We start from the raw sequence: 13,853 nt of genomic DNA on the forward strand, positions 1-13,853 counted from the left end.
TCTTGGTATGCTGACGCCTTAAGAGATCCCTTCACTGTTGGCCAACCCAATAATCACCATAATCCCCCCTCCACAAAATGATTAGGACCCGTGCACAAAGCAGGGTCCATAAAGACATGGATGAGCAAGTTTGGGGTGGAGGAACTTGACTGGCCTGCACAGAGTCCTGACCTCAACCCGATAGAACACCTTTGGGATGAATTAGAGTGGAAACTGTGAGCCAGGCCTTCTCATCCACATCAGTGCCTGACAACACAAATGAGCTTCTGGAAGATTGGTCAAACATTCCCATAGACACACTCCTAAACCTCGTCGACAGCTTTCCCAGAAGAGTTGAAGCTGTTATAGCTGCAAAGGGTGGGCCAACTCAATATTAAACTCTATGGACTAAGACTGGAATGCCATTATAGTTCATGTACATGTAAAAGCAGGCGACCCAATACTTTTGACAATATAGTGTGTGTGTGTGTGTATGTATATATATATATATATAGTATCTCACAAAAATGAGTACACCCCTCACATTTTTGTAAATATTGTATTATATCTTTTCATGTGAAGAACACACTGAAGAAATGGCACTTTGCCACAATGTAAAGTAGTGAGTGTAGAGCTTGAATAACATTGTAAATTAGCTGTACCCTCAAAATAACTCAACACACAGCCATTAATGTCTAAACCGCGGGCAACAAAAGTGAGTACACCCCTAACTGTAAATATCAAAATTGGGCCACCAGCTTCAATATTTTGTGTGGCCACCATTATTTTCCAGCACTGCCTTAACCCTCTGGGGTATTGAGTTTACTACTCCTTCATTAAGACATCACAGAGCTGGTGGATGTTAGAGACCTTGCACTCCTCCACCTTACATTTGAGGATGCCCCACAGATGCTCAATTGGGTTTAGGTCTGAAGAAATGCTTGGCCAGTCCATCACCTTTACCCTCAGCTTCTTTAGCAAGGCATTGGCCGTCTTGGAGGTGTTTTTGGGGTCATTATCATGTTGGAATACTGCCCTGCGGCCCAGTCTCTGAAAGGAGGGGATCATGCTCTGCTTCAATATGTCCCAGTACATATATCAAGGGGGGAGGGGAAAGGGGGGAAGGTGATGATGGTTGGTATCAGGTAGCAGAGGCAATTGGCATATTGGGTAAAACAAAGTAGTGGATAATGTATGGTAAGACATAAAATCCGTAGACTATATTTGAATATAAAGCCAATTCGCCTGAGGTTACTGACAAATAAAATAGTTAAGAGGGGAAAAAGATGGGACTTTAGATGAGGTGCATGAGAACGGTTGGCAGATAAAAAGTGCAATCACAGATATAAAATATATGAAAAGATTTAATGGACAAATCTCATCACAGTACATGAATATGGATAGATGCATGATACAAACATGTGATACATAATAATGGAAACAGAAACAATGTTGGGCACTCCATGCAAACTATGGGATGCACATTGGAAGGGGATGAACAATCATGGTAGTTGCTGTGTATGGAATCCAAATCAATGGAAAATAGGAAGGATGCACGTAAAGAAGCTCAACGCGTTTCGTGGATTTTCCCACTCATCAGGAGCAAGTGCATCTCCAAACCCACTTTGACAGTGGAGCCATATAGGTATGATAAAAGCGTTTGATAAAATAGTTTAGTAAGGAAATTGGTAAAAGTATTATGGATGATTGTCCAGAAGGGCCAGGGGTCTTATACGGGAGCTGTGGTGGCCTCGTCTGCGGCCAGAGGGCACCCCTCATGGACATCCCTGGAAGAAAAAGGCGACAAAAGCCCAGGTTGAGTGTGATGATGAATGTCAACATAAGATCCCCTTGGATAACTGTGTAAATAAGGTAAAAGGTAAATGATTACTCAAAAGTTGGGATAATAGGAGTGACAAATAAAGTGAGAGTAGACGCCCAAAGTGAGGAAAGAATTGGACCCAAGATCACCTAAAATGAAAGAGTGACGGAAGATGGTAGTATTGGTGCATAGGGAGTGAATGGAGGGTGGGAGAGAGAAAAAAGAAGAGAAGGCAACAACATTGTCGTGAGTGAAAGTCCAGTGAGATAAGGCAATGATAGCCATAGAGGTGAATGCTGAGTGCCTAGGAAAGGAATAGATAGGGTGAGACAAGGCTTAGAGGAAGTGAAGGGTGTCCAAGAAGGGGCGTACCGGAGGCTGGTCACAGCGGGGTCATCAGCGTCATGTCCACGCTCAGTAGAGGGAGAAGGTTGCCGCATCGCGGACAAGCAAGCTTTGTCCAGGATAGCGGCACCGCACAGTCTCCCATGTATATGAGTGCGAGGTGGACATCACGTGCCATAGACGTAGTGGCGCCAAATGATGACGTCACACGAACGGCACGGAAGACATAATGCCGATGCACAGCAGAGTGCCGCCCCCACACCCCGCGTCCGCAGGGGAACGAAGGAGAGGGGGGAGGCCCCCCGGAGTGCATCGCAGCTCCCAAGCTAGACAACGGCACGAGTGGAGAATCTCCCAGAAACATATTTAGAAATCTATGCTTCCAACCAATATGAACCCTGTGCATGATGAATGGCAACAGTGCTACATGAATCCACTGATAGAGTAGTATACATATTCAAAAATAACAATAGATACAATGAATACATTAGTAACATGTAGGCTGGAAAAACCTGCATTGCTGTCCAATCACAGAGCCATGCACCTCCATCCCTATGAATATCAAAAGACTGAAAAAACAAAAACAAAAGTTGGGACTTTAGATGAGGCATTATACCAATGGTATAAGTCTCCATCCCTATTGTATATATATCAAGGGGGGAGGGGAAAGGGGGGAAGGTGATGATGGTTGGTATCAGGTAGCAGAGGCAATCGGCATATTGGGTAAAACAAAGTAGTGGATAATGTATGGTAAGACATAAAATCCGTAGACCTTATTTAAATTTAAAGCCGATTCGTCTGAGGTTACTGACAAATAAAATAGGTAAGAGGGGAAAAAGATGGGACTTTAGATGAGGTGCATGAGAACGGTTGGCAGATAAAAAGTGCAATCACAGATATAAAATATATGAAAAGATTTAATGGACAAATCTCATCACAGTACATGAATATGGATAGATGCCTAATACAAACATGTGATACATAATAATGGAAACAGAAACAATGTTGGGCACTCCATGCAAACTATGGGATGCACATTGGAAGGGGATGAACAATCATGGTAGTTGCTGTGTATGGAATCCAAATCAATGGAAAATAGGAAGGATGCACGTAAAGAAGCTCAACGCGTTTCGTGGATTTTCCCACCAATTTCCTTACTAAACTATTTTATCAAACGCTTTTATCATACCTATATGGCTCCACTGTCAAAGTGGGTTTGGTGATGCACTTGCTCCTGATGAGTGGGAAAATATACGAAACGCGTTGAGCTTCTTTACGTGCATCCTTCCTATTTTCCATTGATTTGGATTCCATACACAGCAACTACCATGATTGTTCATCCCCTTCCAATGTGCATCCCATAGTTTGCATGGAGTGCCCAACATTGTTTCTGCTTCCATTATTATGTATCACATGTTTGTATCATGCATCTATCCATATTCATGTACTGTGATGAGATTTTTCCATTAAATCTTTTCATATATTTTATATCTGTGATTGCACTTTTTATCTGCCAACCGTTCTCATGCACCTCATCTAAAGTCCCATCTTTTTCCCCTCTTACCTATTTTATTTGTCAGTAACCTCAGGCGAATCGGCTTTATATTCAAATATAGTCTACGGATTTTATGTCTTACCATACATTATCCACTACTTTGTTTTACCAAATATGCCGATTGCCTCTCCTACCTTATACCAACCATCATCACCTTCCTCCCTTTCCCCTCCCCCCTTGATATATATACAATAGGGATGGAGACTTATACCATTGGTATAATGCCTCATCTAAAGTCGCAACTTTTGTTTTTGTTTTTTCAGTCTTTTGATGTCCCAGTACATGTTGGCATTCATGGTTCCCTCAATGAAATGTAGCTCGCCGGCAGCACTCATGCAACCCCAGACCATGACACTCCCACCACCATGCTTGATTGCAGGCAAGACACACTTGTCTTTGTACTCCTCACCTGGTTGTCGCCACACACGCTTGACACATCTGAACCAAAAAGTTTATCTTGGTCTCATCAGATCACAGGACATGGTTCCAGTAATCCATGTCCTTAGTCTGCTTGTCTTCAGCAAACTGTTTGCAAGTTTTCTTGTGGATCATCTTTAGAAGAGGCTTCCTTCTGGGGCGACAGCCATGCAGACCAATTTAATGCAGTGTGCGGCGTATGGTCTGAGCACTGACAGGCTGACCCCCCAGCCCTTCAACCTCTGCAGAAAAGCTGGCAGCACTCATACATCTATTTCCCAAAGACAACCTCTGGATATGATGCTGAGCACATGCTCTCAACCTCTTTGGTCAACCATTACGAGGCCTGATCTGAGTGGAACCTGTCCTGTTAAACCGCTGAATGGTCTTGGCCACTATGCTGCAGCTCAGTTTCAGGGTCTTGGCAATCTTCTTATAGCCTAGGCCATCTTAATGTAGAGCAACAATTCTTTTTTTCAGATCCTCAGAGAGTTCTTTGTCATGAGGTGCCATGTTGAACTTCCAGTGACCAGTATGAGAGAGTGAGAGCGATAACACCAAATTTAACACGCCTGCTCCCCATCACACCTGAGACCTTGTAACACTAATGGGTCAAATGACCCCGGGGGAGGGAAAATGGCTAATTGTGCCCAATTTGGACATTTTGACTTAGGAGTGTACTCACTTTTGTTGCCAGTGGTTTAGACAATAATGGCTGTGTGTTGAGTTATTTTGAGGGGACAGCAAATTCACACTGTTATACAAGCGGTACATTCACTACTCTACAATGTAGAAAAGTGAAATTTCTTGAGTGTTGTCACATGAAAAGATATAATAAAATATTTACAAAAAATGTGAGGGGTGTACTAACTTTTTTGAGATACTGTATATATGTATATATATACATACACATATAATATGACTGATGAGTTAATCATCTTGGATCATTGTCCTGTATCACACTCACTCCTGGCAGCCTGAAGGTGTTGAAAGACAGGGGGCCAGCTATTCAGTTGGGTTAATGACCTCATCCTCCTGACAAAATCTCAAACATGGCTCTTACTTTTAAACATCTTAACAGGCCACAGAAAAATTGTGTTTGTATTATAACCAAAACATTAGCAGTTAGGAATCGCCAATAAAGTGTTTAGTTCTTGCAAGAGACGGAGTAGTAAAAGAGCAAAAATGTATAAACGTATTGCATGACGATTTTATGGTACAGTTTATCGATGCCCTAGAGACGATGCTCTCTGGACCTGTTAATCTCAAACAATAAAGAGCTTAATACAAATGTTCATATAAAAGAAAATCTGGATAGCAGTGACTATATTATGATAGGATTAGATTTAATTTAGGTTGTAAAAACGCCTAATTTTGAGAGAACATATTTTCCAATGCTTAGGGCTGCTCTCCAAGACTTAGACTGAGAGGTAATATTTTTAGCTAAGAAAGGAGAACAGAAATGGGAATGTTTCAAATCGACTGTACACAAACACACTGTCCAAAAAGCTAAAAATGAAACTGAAGTGGCTCACGTTCAATGCTGAAAAAAACCAATAAAGAATAAGAAAAGGCCATTTAAAAATATAAGAATGAAGAAACATAAATCGTATAACAAAAAAATTTAAAAAGTCTCAAAAAAATTAAAGTGAGCAACAGGTTGCAAAATAAGTAAGACGATCCTGCAAAATTTCTTCAAATATATTAATTATAAAAAGATCAGGTCTGAGCATGTAGGTCAAACAAAAATGGCATTTGCCACAATTTATGAATCTCCATGTTGGAGCATACAGTATAATGCAATTGATAAATAAAGGACTGGTATGCCTTTGCCTTAAGGGACCCTTTTTCTCTTTAAACTTGCAGGGACATACTTTAAATGTTAACCATGCCATATATAGCAAGGTAAACAAAAATAGCAACTGACCCAATTTATAATTAGCATTTAGAACAGGAACATGGACGAACTGTGCACACAGTGAACAAAACAAAAGTAATTTGCCAATACTCTTACCAGTTAGCCAACAAAAAGAAAAACAAATGCTGCAATCTAAAAATATGAGTTAAAATCAGAGGTTTTAGCTGCATAACAATTGTAAATATAGGTCAAAGCCGCACTTGTCAAGGACCCTCTGCATAGTGCAGTCCTAACTATAATCTATGAGAAGCTCCATGTTGGAACATATATAGCAATGGATAAATTAAGGGAAGGTAGGCCTGGAGACAGCCCATTCCCCCCTTAAGGCACAAGGACACACCAGCAGAGCTCAATGGCAGTTGAAGGCATCCAATATGTTCCTGTGCCATATACAAAAATGGTATCCACCCTCGTTTATAACTAGAATTTCAAGCACACAGAAAAGATTTGCACACAGCATATAAACCAACATTTATTTTCCAGCACACTTACAAGCTAGCCAGCAACAAAAAAAAAAATCACACTTTCTAACAATTTGTGCATCTGAGTATGTAGGCACTGTACAAGATAACTGTTTATGACTGGGGAAAAAGAGAAAGCAAATCTATTATATACTATTTTCGGCTCTGTGTATGTGTATACAAAAGAAAATGGTAGAACCCAAGCCCATAGTGGAGATGGCAGTGCCACAGCTTCAGTTGAGCTGCAAAAGCTAAAAACTGTTATGGACCAGGAACAGTTAATTAAAACAAAGGTGATTAAAGCACCGGGAGCAGAAGGCTGCCCACGTGTCCACAAAGCATAACCACTGAAATTTTATTAAAGTTCTAACTTTTAGAAACTTTTTAGAAACGCTGGCCAATGTGGTGCCTATATTTAAAATGAGATTAAAGTCTTTACTAAGTAACTATAGATTTGTATGCATAACTTCAATAGTTGGGTGGATACTTGAGAGTTGAGGACCACATAGATAAGTTTTTGCTAGAAAACAATATTATAATCAATAGTTAGCATGGATTCACAAACAACCAAATTTGGCAAACAAATCCACATTCTTTTAATATGGAGGTAAGCATTACTAAGCAAAAATGTAGACAAACGAGTGCCTGTGCATATAGTATAGTTGGATTTTGCAAATCCATTTGACACAGTTCCCTTCCGATGGCAAATGTGTAAGCTAAGGTTTATAGTCTTAGAATATCCCCTCTGTAAACAAAGAGCAAACTGGCTAAAAGATGGTAATATAGAGTAGCAATTAATAACCTATTTATAAATGATAAAGACTTTGGGATTAAAAGTACAATTTTTGTGTTTGACAGCAAGCTATGTAGTGGAATAAAGACTTTACAGGATGTCTTCAAATTACAGACCTGAAAGCACCATTTTATAGACAACTATGTGACAAATGAGGTTGACATTTATAAATGTTATGCACTTGGCAGATAAAAACATGCATTCATCATATATACTAGGAGGAGAACAGCTGGGGGAATCAGTAATTATGAAGGATCTGGGTGTTCTGGTGGAGTATATTAATAATAATAGGAGGCAATGCCAAGTTGAAGTTCCTAAAGGAAGCAAAACCACTTATTTTTTTAACCACTTGCCGACCGCCCCGTGCAGATTTACTGCAGAGCGGCTAGGCTGCGCGGTTTTGGCAGGGCGCACACACCGCCGGAGCCACACTCCACTGTGATTAGAAACAGCGGGAGGCAGACCGCGGGAGGAGCAGGCTCGATCGCCGCCGGCCTCCCGTAATCTTCGGCAGAACTGACAGGAGAGCTGTCTGGTATGTAAACAATAGGGAGGATCAAACGGTTCGGGTCGACCATCGGCTTGACCCGAACATTGACTGTTTGAAATTCGGCCGAATTCCGAACTTTTTGCGGTAAATGTTCGGAATTCGGCACCAGAACCACCCAAATTGCAATGGGACAGGAACTGGGCTTTAAAAACCCATGATTGGACCAGAAACGTGAGTAAAAGCCAATTGAGGGGGCAGGAGCCTGCTAGGAATGTGATTGGAGTGACTAGGGGGTCCAGAGGCCAATCAGTAGTGAATACGCCCCCCAATATATAACATAGCCCCGCCAAATCTCTAGCACTGTAATAGAGAGGCTGTTGAAGAGAGTGGAAGCAGTTCTATTACTCCTGCTGCTCCAGTGTCATTTAGCAATTATTAGTGTGAGGAAAGGGATATGCAGTGTAGTTAGGGTACTATATACCACTATAGTTATATTCAATAATCTAGTTTCTGTAGGGAAAGTGTTAAGTGTCAGGGTGACCGTAGTGTAGTTTAGGGTGAACTGACTCTGACTGCTATGCCAGGGGGACCGAACTCATCCATGTCAGGGTGACCGCCATAAGAAAAAGATCATTTTTATTAGAATTATTAGTAGAGCAGGGATGGGGCTCCGCTCCTTTCACACCTGGGCGTTTTTGTTTCAGGCGTTTATTGGGCTTTTTTGTGGACGTTTTTGGAGGCAGGCATGACATCTGAACTTCTGTGTAGGGGTATATATACAAACACACATATATGTATATATACACATACACACATATCGGTGTGAAAGAAGCGGAACCCTATTCCTGCGCTACTGAAATTATTTGCAGGGATGGTGTTACCCTCCTTTCACACCTATATGTGTGTATGTGTATATATATATATATATATATATATATATATATATATATATATATTTATATATATATATATATGTGTGTGTGTGTGTGTATATATACCCCTATACAGAAGTTCAGATGTCATGCCTGCCTCCAAAGACGCCCAAAAAATGCCCACTAAACGCCTGAAACAACACACCTGGGCGTTTTTGTTTCAGGCGTTTATTGGGCATTTTATGGGCGTCTTTGGAGGCAGGCATGACATCTGAACTTCTGTATAGGAGTATATATACACACACATATACTGTATATGCGTAAACCTTCACTTACGGGTATCGGGTGCGAGTGCATGCCACCACCAGCTTGCTCCCATTGTGAGTCTACACAGCTGGAGCTGATCAGCGAGTGTCACGAACCTGATGTCCGCCAGCACCTGCTTTTCGTTTGGTACACAGGAAGAATGGCGATCTGCCTATGTAAACAAGGCAGATCGCCGTTCTGTCAGTAGGGAAGGCATTGATCCTGTGTTCTTGCAAAGCAGGAACATGGATCAATGCCCTACCCTAGTAAAAGCACCTACCACACTGTTAGAAAACAATGGCTAGGTACACAGTTAACCCTTTGATCTCCCCTGATGTTTAATCCCTTCCCAGCCAGTGTCATTAGTACAGTGACAGTGCATATTTTAGTACTGATCACTGTATTAGTGTTACTGGTCCCCAAAAGTGTCAAAAGTGTCAGTTAGTGTCCAGACTGTGTGCTACAATATCGCAGTCAGACTATGAGTTGCTGTTCCCTGCCATTACTAGTAAAAACAATGAGGATAAAACATAGCTTGTAGACGCTATAACTTTTGCACAAACCAATCAACAAACACTTATTGGAATTTTTTTTTACCAAAAATTTGTAGTAGAATACATATTGGCCTAAATTTATTTAAAATTTTTATTGGATACGTTTTATAGCAGAAAGTATAAAATATTGTCTTTTTTTGTTTTCAAAATTGGATTGGAGGAAAGGCAAAGTCCATATAGGCAGAGAAACGAAGGAACTTGAAAAATTGTAGTGTGAATAGACCAGCTGTTACCTTGTGTGTCAGAGGTATTCATCATTTTAGGTCAATATGTATTCTGCTACATATTTTTGGTTAAAAAAAATCCAAATAAGCATATATTGATTGGTTTGCGCAAAAGTTATACTGTATACAAACTATGGGATATTTTTATGGAATTTTTATTTATTTATTTATTTACTAGTGGTTATGGATGTATTAGTAAACTTTTGTCTGAGTTATGTGTCTGTGCCTACCCCCCCCCCCCCCAAACACTTACCTGACACCACTCTCAATCTAGTGCTGTCCCCGCCAGCAGATTCTCCTCTCTGCACTCTCAGGCTTTACTGAAAGCAGCAGACGCACAAAGCCTGGCTTGGGATTGAGCCCACATGAGTTCCCCCCATAGCAGGCAGCTTGCTATGGGGGCAACCGGAGAAGAGGAGGAGCCAAGATCGCCGGCCAGGGACCGCAGAAGAGGAGGTTTGGGGATGCTCTGTGCAATACCATTGTTAAACTAAGCTTTACGATCACTTTACTGAACTCCTAAATGCATTAATCTGACCACAAACTCTATAATATAACTATATTATTTCATTAAGATTTACCAACAATTATGCAGTGCAGGAGCCTGCCTGGTCTGATAGACTGGAAGGAGTGGCAGCAATCTGGAACCTTTTATTATATGCAGGAATATTACTATGTGTTGTGTCCTTAAAGCAGAGTTTGAGTGGCTTTTGTGTTTATTAAAAGTCAGCAGCTACAAAAAGTGTAGCTGCTGACTTTTAATAAACACACATTCACCTGTCCTATTGCCCAGCGATGCGGCCGGGGGGAGCCTTGGTTCTCTCTGTCTTCTCCCTGGGGCGCCGACATCTCTAGTGTGGGCACCTGGCTGTGACAGCTTGCAGTTTTACAGCCAGGTGCATACTGCGCATGCGCGACTCACGCTGCACGTCCTAAATGGACAGCCAATCTTCTGGGACCTGTGACGTGTCCGAGAAGATTGCAGGGAGAGAGAGGGGAGGAGAACTTCCGCCTGAGCCACCTAGGTGGCCCGAGCAGAAGTGGGAGAGGGTACCTGACAAAACTAGGTACCCGCTCCCTCCCCAAAAAAATGACATGCCAAATGTGGCATGTCGGGGGTCAGGACCACTTAAAGCGGAAGTTCCACTTTTGAGTGGAACTCCGCTTTAACATGAGTGGGTGGCTATGTGCCCTGCCATTCTAAGCCATGGCCTATGTTGGCTTTCCAGAAATTTGGCCTGTATTAGCTGGTAAATATCAGAATGAGGTGAAGTATGACCAATTCACTCTGCTGTGACCTACCACTGCTCTTTCATTGTCAAGTCAAAATACTGGGGGAATGTCAAGAACACCGGTCGGGTCATATATTACTATGTATTGTGTCCTTAACATGACTGGGTGGCTATGTGCCCTGCCATCCTAAGCCATGGCATATGTTGGCTTTCCAGAAATTTGGCTCTGAGAACCTGGGGCCAGTTAGGCTCTTTCCCTGCATTATCTGTTAAATATCAGAATGAGGTGAGGTATGACCAATTTACTCTGCTGTGACCTATCACTGCTCCTTCATTGTTAAATCAGAAGACTGGGGGTATGTTTCTGACCAAAGTGTGCTTCCACAGTGAAGCCTTGAGACCTGTCTACTGTATGTTGTCTGGTAGGGATGACTGCATAACAAAACTGGCTTCACAAAATTTAAAATTCTTTGACATGTAAACTGTTGTAAACTTCATTTAGCTGTTTGTCTGCAGTTCAGCTTTAAAATGAACTGTATTGGGAAAAAAGCACAACAACAATGCTTACCAGCCCTGCCACCAGCAATGCCAATAATTGACCTATTGTAGAACTAGAAGTGGCACTAGAATGTTAAACATCCAACACTTCTTGGTGTATCAGTCTGCAACTCCCACTGTGTGCTGTGGTTCCACCCGCTAGCCTTTTAAACACTATTGTGTGAGCTCTTTTTACAGGTTGCATTTTTTTTTCTTCTTCTTCTTCTTCTTTTTTTTTTTTTTTGGGAAGAAGCCAATTCTGATTTTGTATATTAATTTGCATTTTTTTTTTTACCATCTCATTTTTAATTCCTACACAAACAGGCTGTAAAAGATGGAAAACGATATTGCATAAACTAAATCTAATAAAACAAACACTGATATGATAAATGATATGTGTTATCATAACTATTTAGAAAACACCAGGCAAATCAGGAAAACAGATGGTGCATATTATAGTACAAATGTGATGAAGGCTATATAAAATATACTTTATCTAAATTGGATTATCCCTTTATCCAGCCAATGATTTTGTGCATTAATTGAGACAAATATTGGTATATGGTTTATGGTTATATGTTACATGGACATGGTTGTATATCAAGCACATCTTAATGTTCTGTAACTGCAATGTTCCCACCATAGCATTAACCTATGTTTATATTCTTGTAATTGCAGGTACTGTAACTTCTTGGATTGTGATATTCATTTTGCCGATTAACAGTGCCCTGAACCCCATCCTATACACATTAACTACAAGCTTCTTCAAAGAGAAAATTAAACAGCTACTACATAGACAGCGCAGGAGATCCATATTTAGGAGTGAGCGGAAGAGTTTGTCCACGTCTCTGGTATGGAACGAGGAGCCCATTGTCCAGCATTCCAATCTTAAACTTGGCTTTCTCCAAAAAAAGTCTTCTGGGGAAACAGTTATTAAGACCACATGATATACAGAGAAACTTGACTGGATAATGCCTCAACTTATCACACCTACCTGTATCTCTCTAGGAGGGAAAAAAACTAAAAATATGAATGTTTCAGAAAACATTTACATGTCCACCCACAACTCTTTTTCAGATGGGAATGGAAAACAACTGTGATCAAATTGCCTTTACCTGTCCAGATAAGCATTGTCTTTACTGGAGCCATTTTGCTACTATCATTCTAAACTACCAATGGAGCTATTGTGCTTTCTTCCATATTGGGCTTTTGTACATTTTTTATTTCCATCCAGCTTGGCCTTTTTTCTTAAAATATTGGAGGACTTTAAAATGCAGTCTCTAAAGACTCAATAATGTAATATATAATGACTGTATACTCTCCTTATAGGAGAACATATTCATTCATGTTAAACAACTGCTTATTTATATATAGAACTATTTCTATATTTCATTGTTATATTTTATTAAGAATAAGAAATGCAGTTTTCTATAAAACAAGGGACAACTGTGTGCAGTATAAGCTAAATGGACTGTGTAAAATCAAGGAAAATCTATAGTATTTCTGCACTGTTATCTGTTTTATATAGCCAGGCATAAAATCTCAGGAGAACATTAGTGATCTGTAAAAACTCCATATGACCAGCAGACATATCACCAGGTATGTTTTATATGTATGTAAGTATATAAAATACATACCAAGGCAGTAATAAAGGGAGCCATTCACCAATAGGCCTTTGTAACAATATCAATGTCCACCCCTGATTTGTTATAATAGTGCAGCTTTACCTCTCAGAAATTACTTGACTTTTATTATTTGCTTGTATTCTCTCCTTGTCAGTGCAGACAAGTAAGGCTGAGTGTCTGCCTCCTGCCTGAGGTCAATGTTTATAACAGATATCAATAAAACCAAAGGCTATATAAAATAACAGTTTTGCTCTCAACCAGCAGTCCAGACCTAGTGTCAGCCCTACGCTTAAAGAGTTTCTAAGACAATTGTTTTTTTTAATTTACAGATTACTTTTCCTTCGATGTGGTGGCTGTATTCATTTTCATTTTTCAGGCTATGAACATTTTCATTTTCATCGAACACAGAGACCAGTTGTTCACCTTACCAGAAATGCAAAATCCCTCCTTACATACTGTATACTTAGCCATCCTAGGATGTTATTTGCAAGATCACCAGTTAAACAAAAGAATGAAAAAAAACCCAAAAACCAATGCAGTCATCCAACGATTGATAAGCTGCAATAACACATTTTTTTTTTTTTGTGGGGGTGGGGGGGGGCTATATACACTTTAAGCCATCAATCCTTGAGAAATAAGGTTGCACAGTTTTAGCAGTTTTCGAGATTCCTACAAATGTCTGTTTCTGAATGGCCCACTTCAGGTGTGTTTTCTATATCTTCA

General features: G+C 40.5%; 1 protein-coding gene across 2 annotated transcripts in view; it reads left to right on the plus strand.

Moving 5' to 3' along the window:
* The window catches only part of RXFP2 (relaxin family peptide receptor 2), a 453,266-nt gene extending 439,837 nt beyond the window's left edge, over nt 1-13,429 (plus strand). For both annotated transcript variants that reach the window (XM_082248385.1, XM_082248386.1), the window contains one exon: nt 12,184-13,429. In XM_082248385.1, the coding sequence (XP_082104511.1) occupies nt 12,184-12,452 (269 nt within the window). In that variant the 3' untranslated portion in view covers nt 12,453-13,429. The remainder of the gene's footprint in view (nt 1-12,183) is intronic.
* Nucleotides 13,430-13,853: the final 424 nt, after the last annotated feature.

The sequence above is a fragment of the Pelophylax lessonae genome (genome assembly GCF_965119305.1).
Source record: "Pelophylax lessonae genome assembly, chromosome: 2".
NCBI classification, from domain to species: Eukaryota; Metazoa; Chordata; class Amphibia; order Anura; family Ranidae; genus Pelophylax; species Pelophylax lessonae.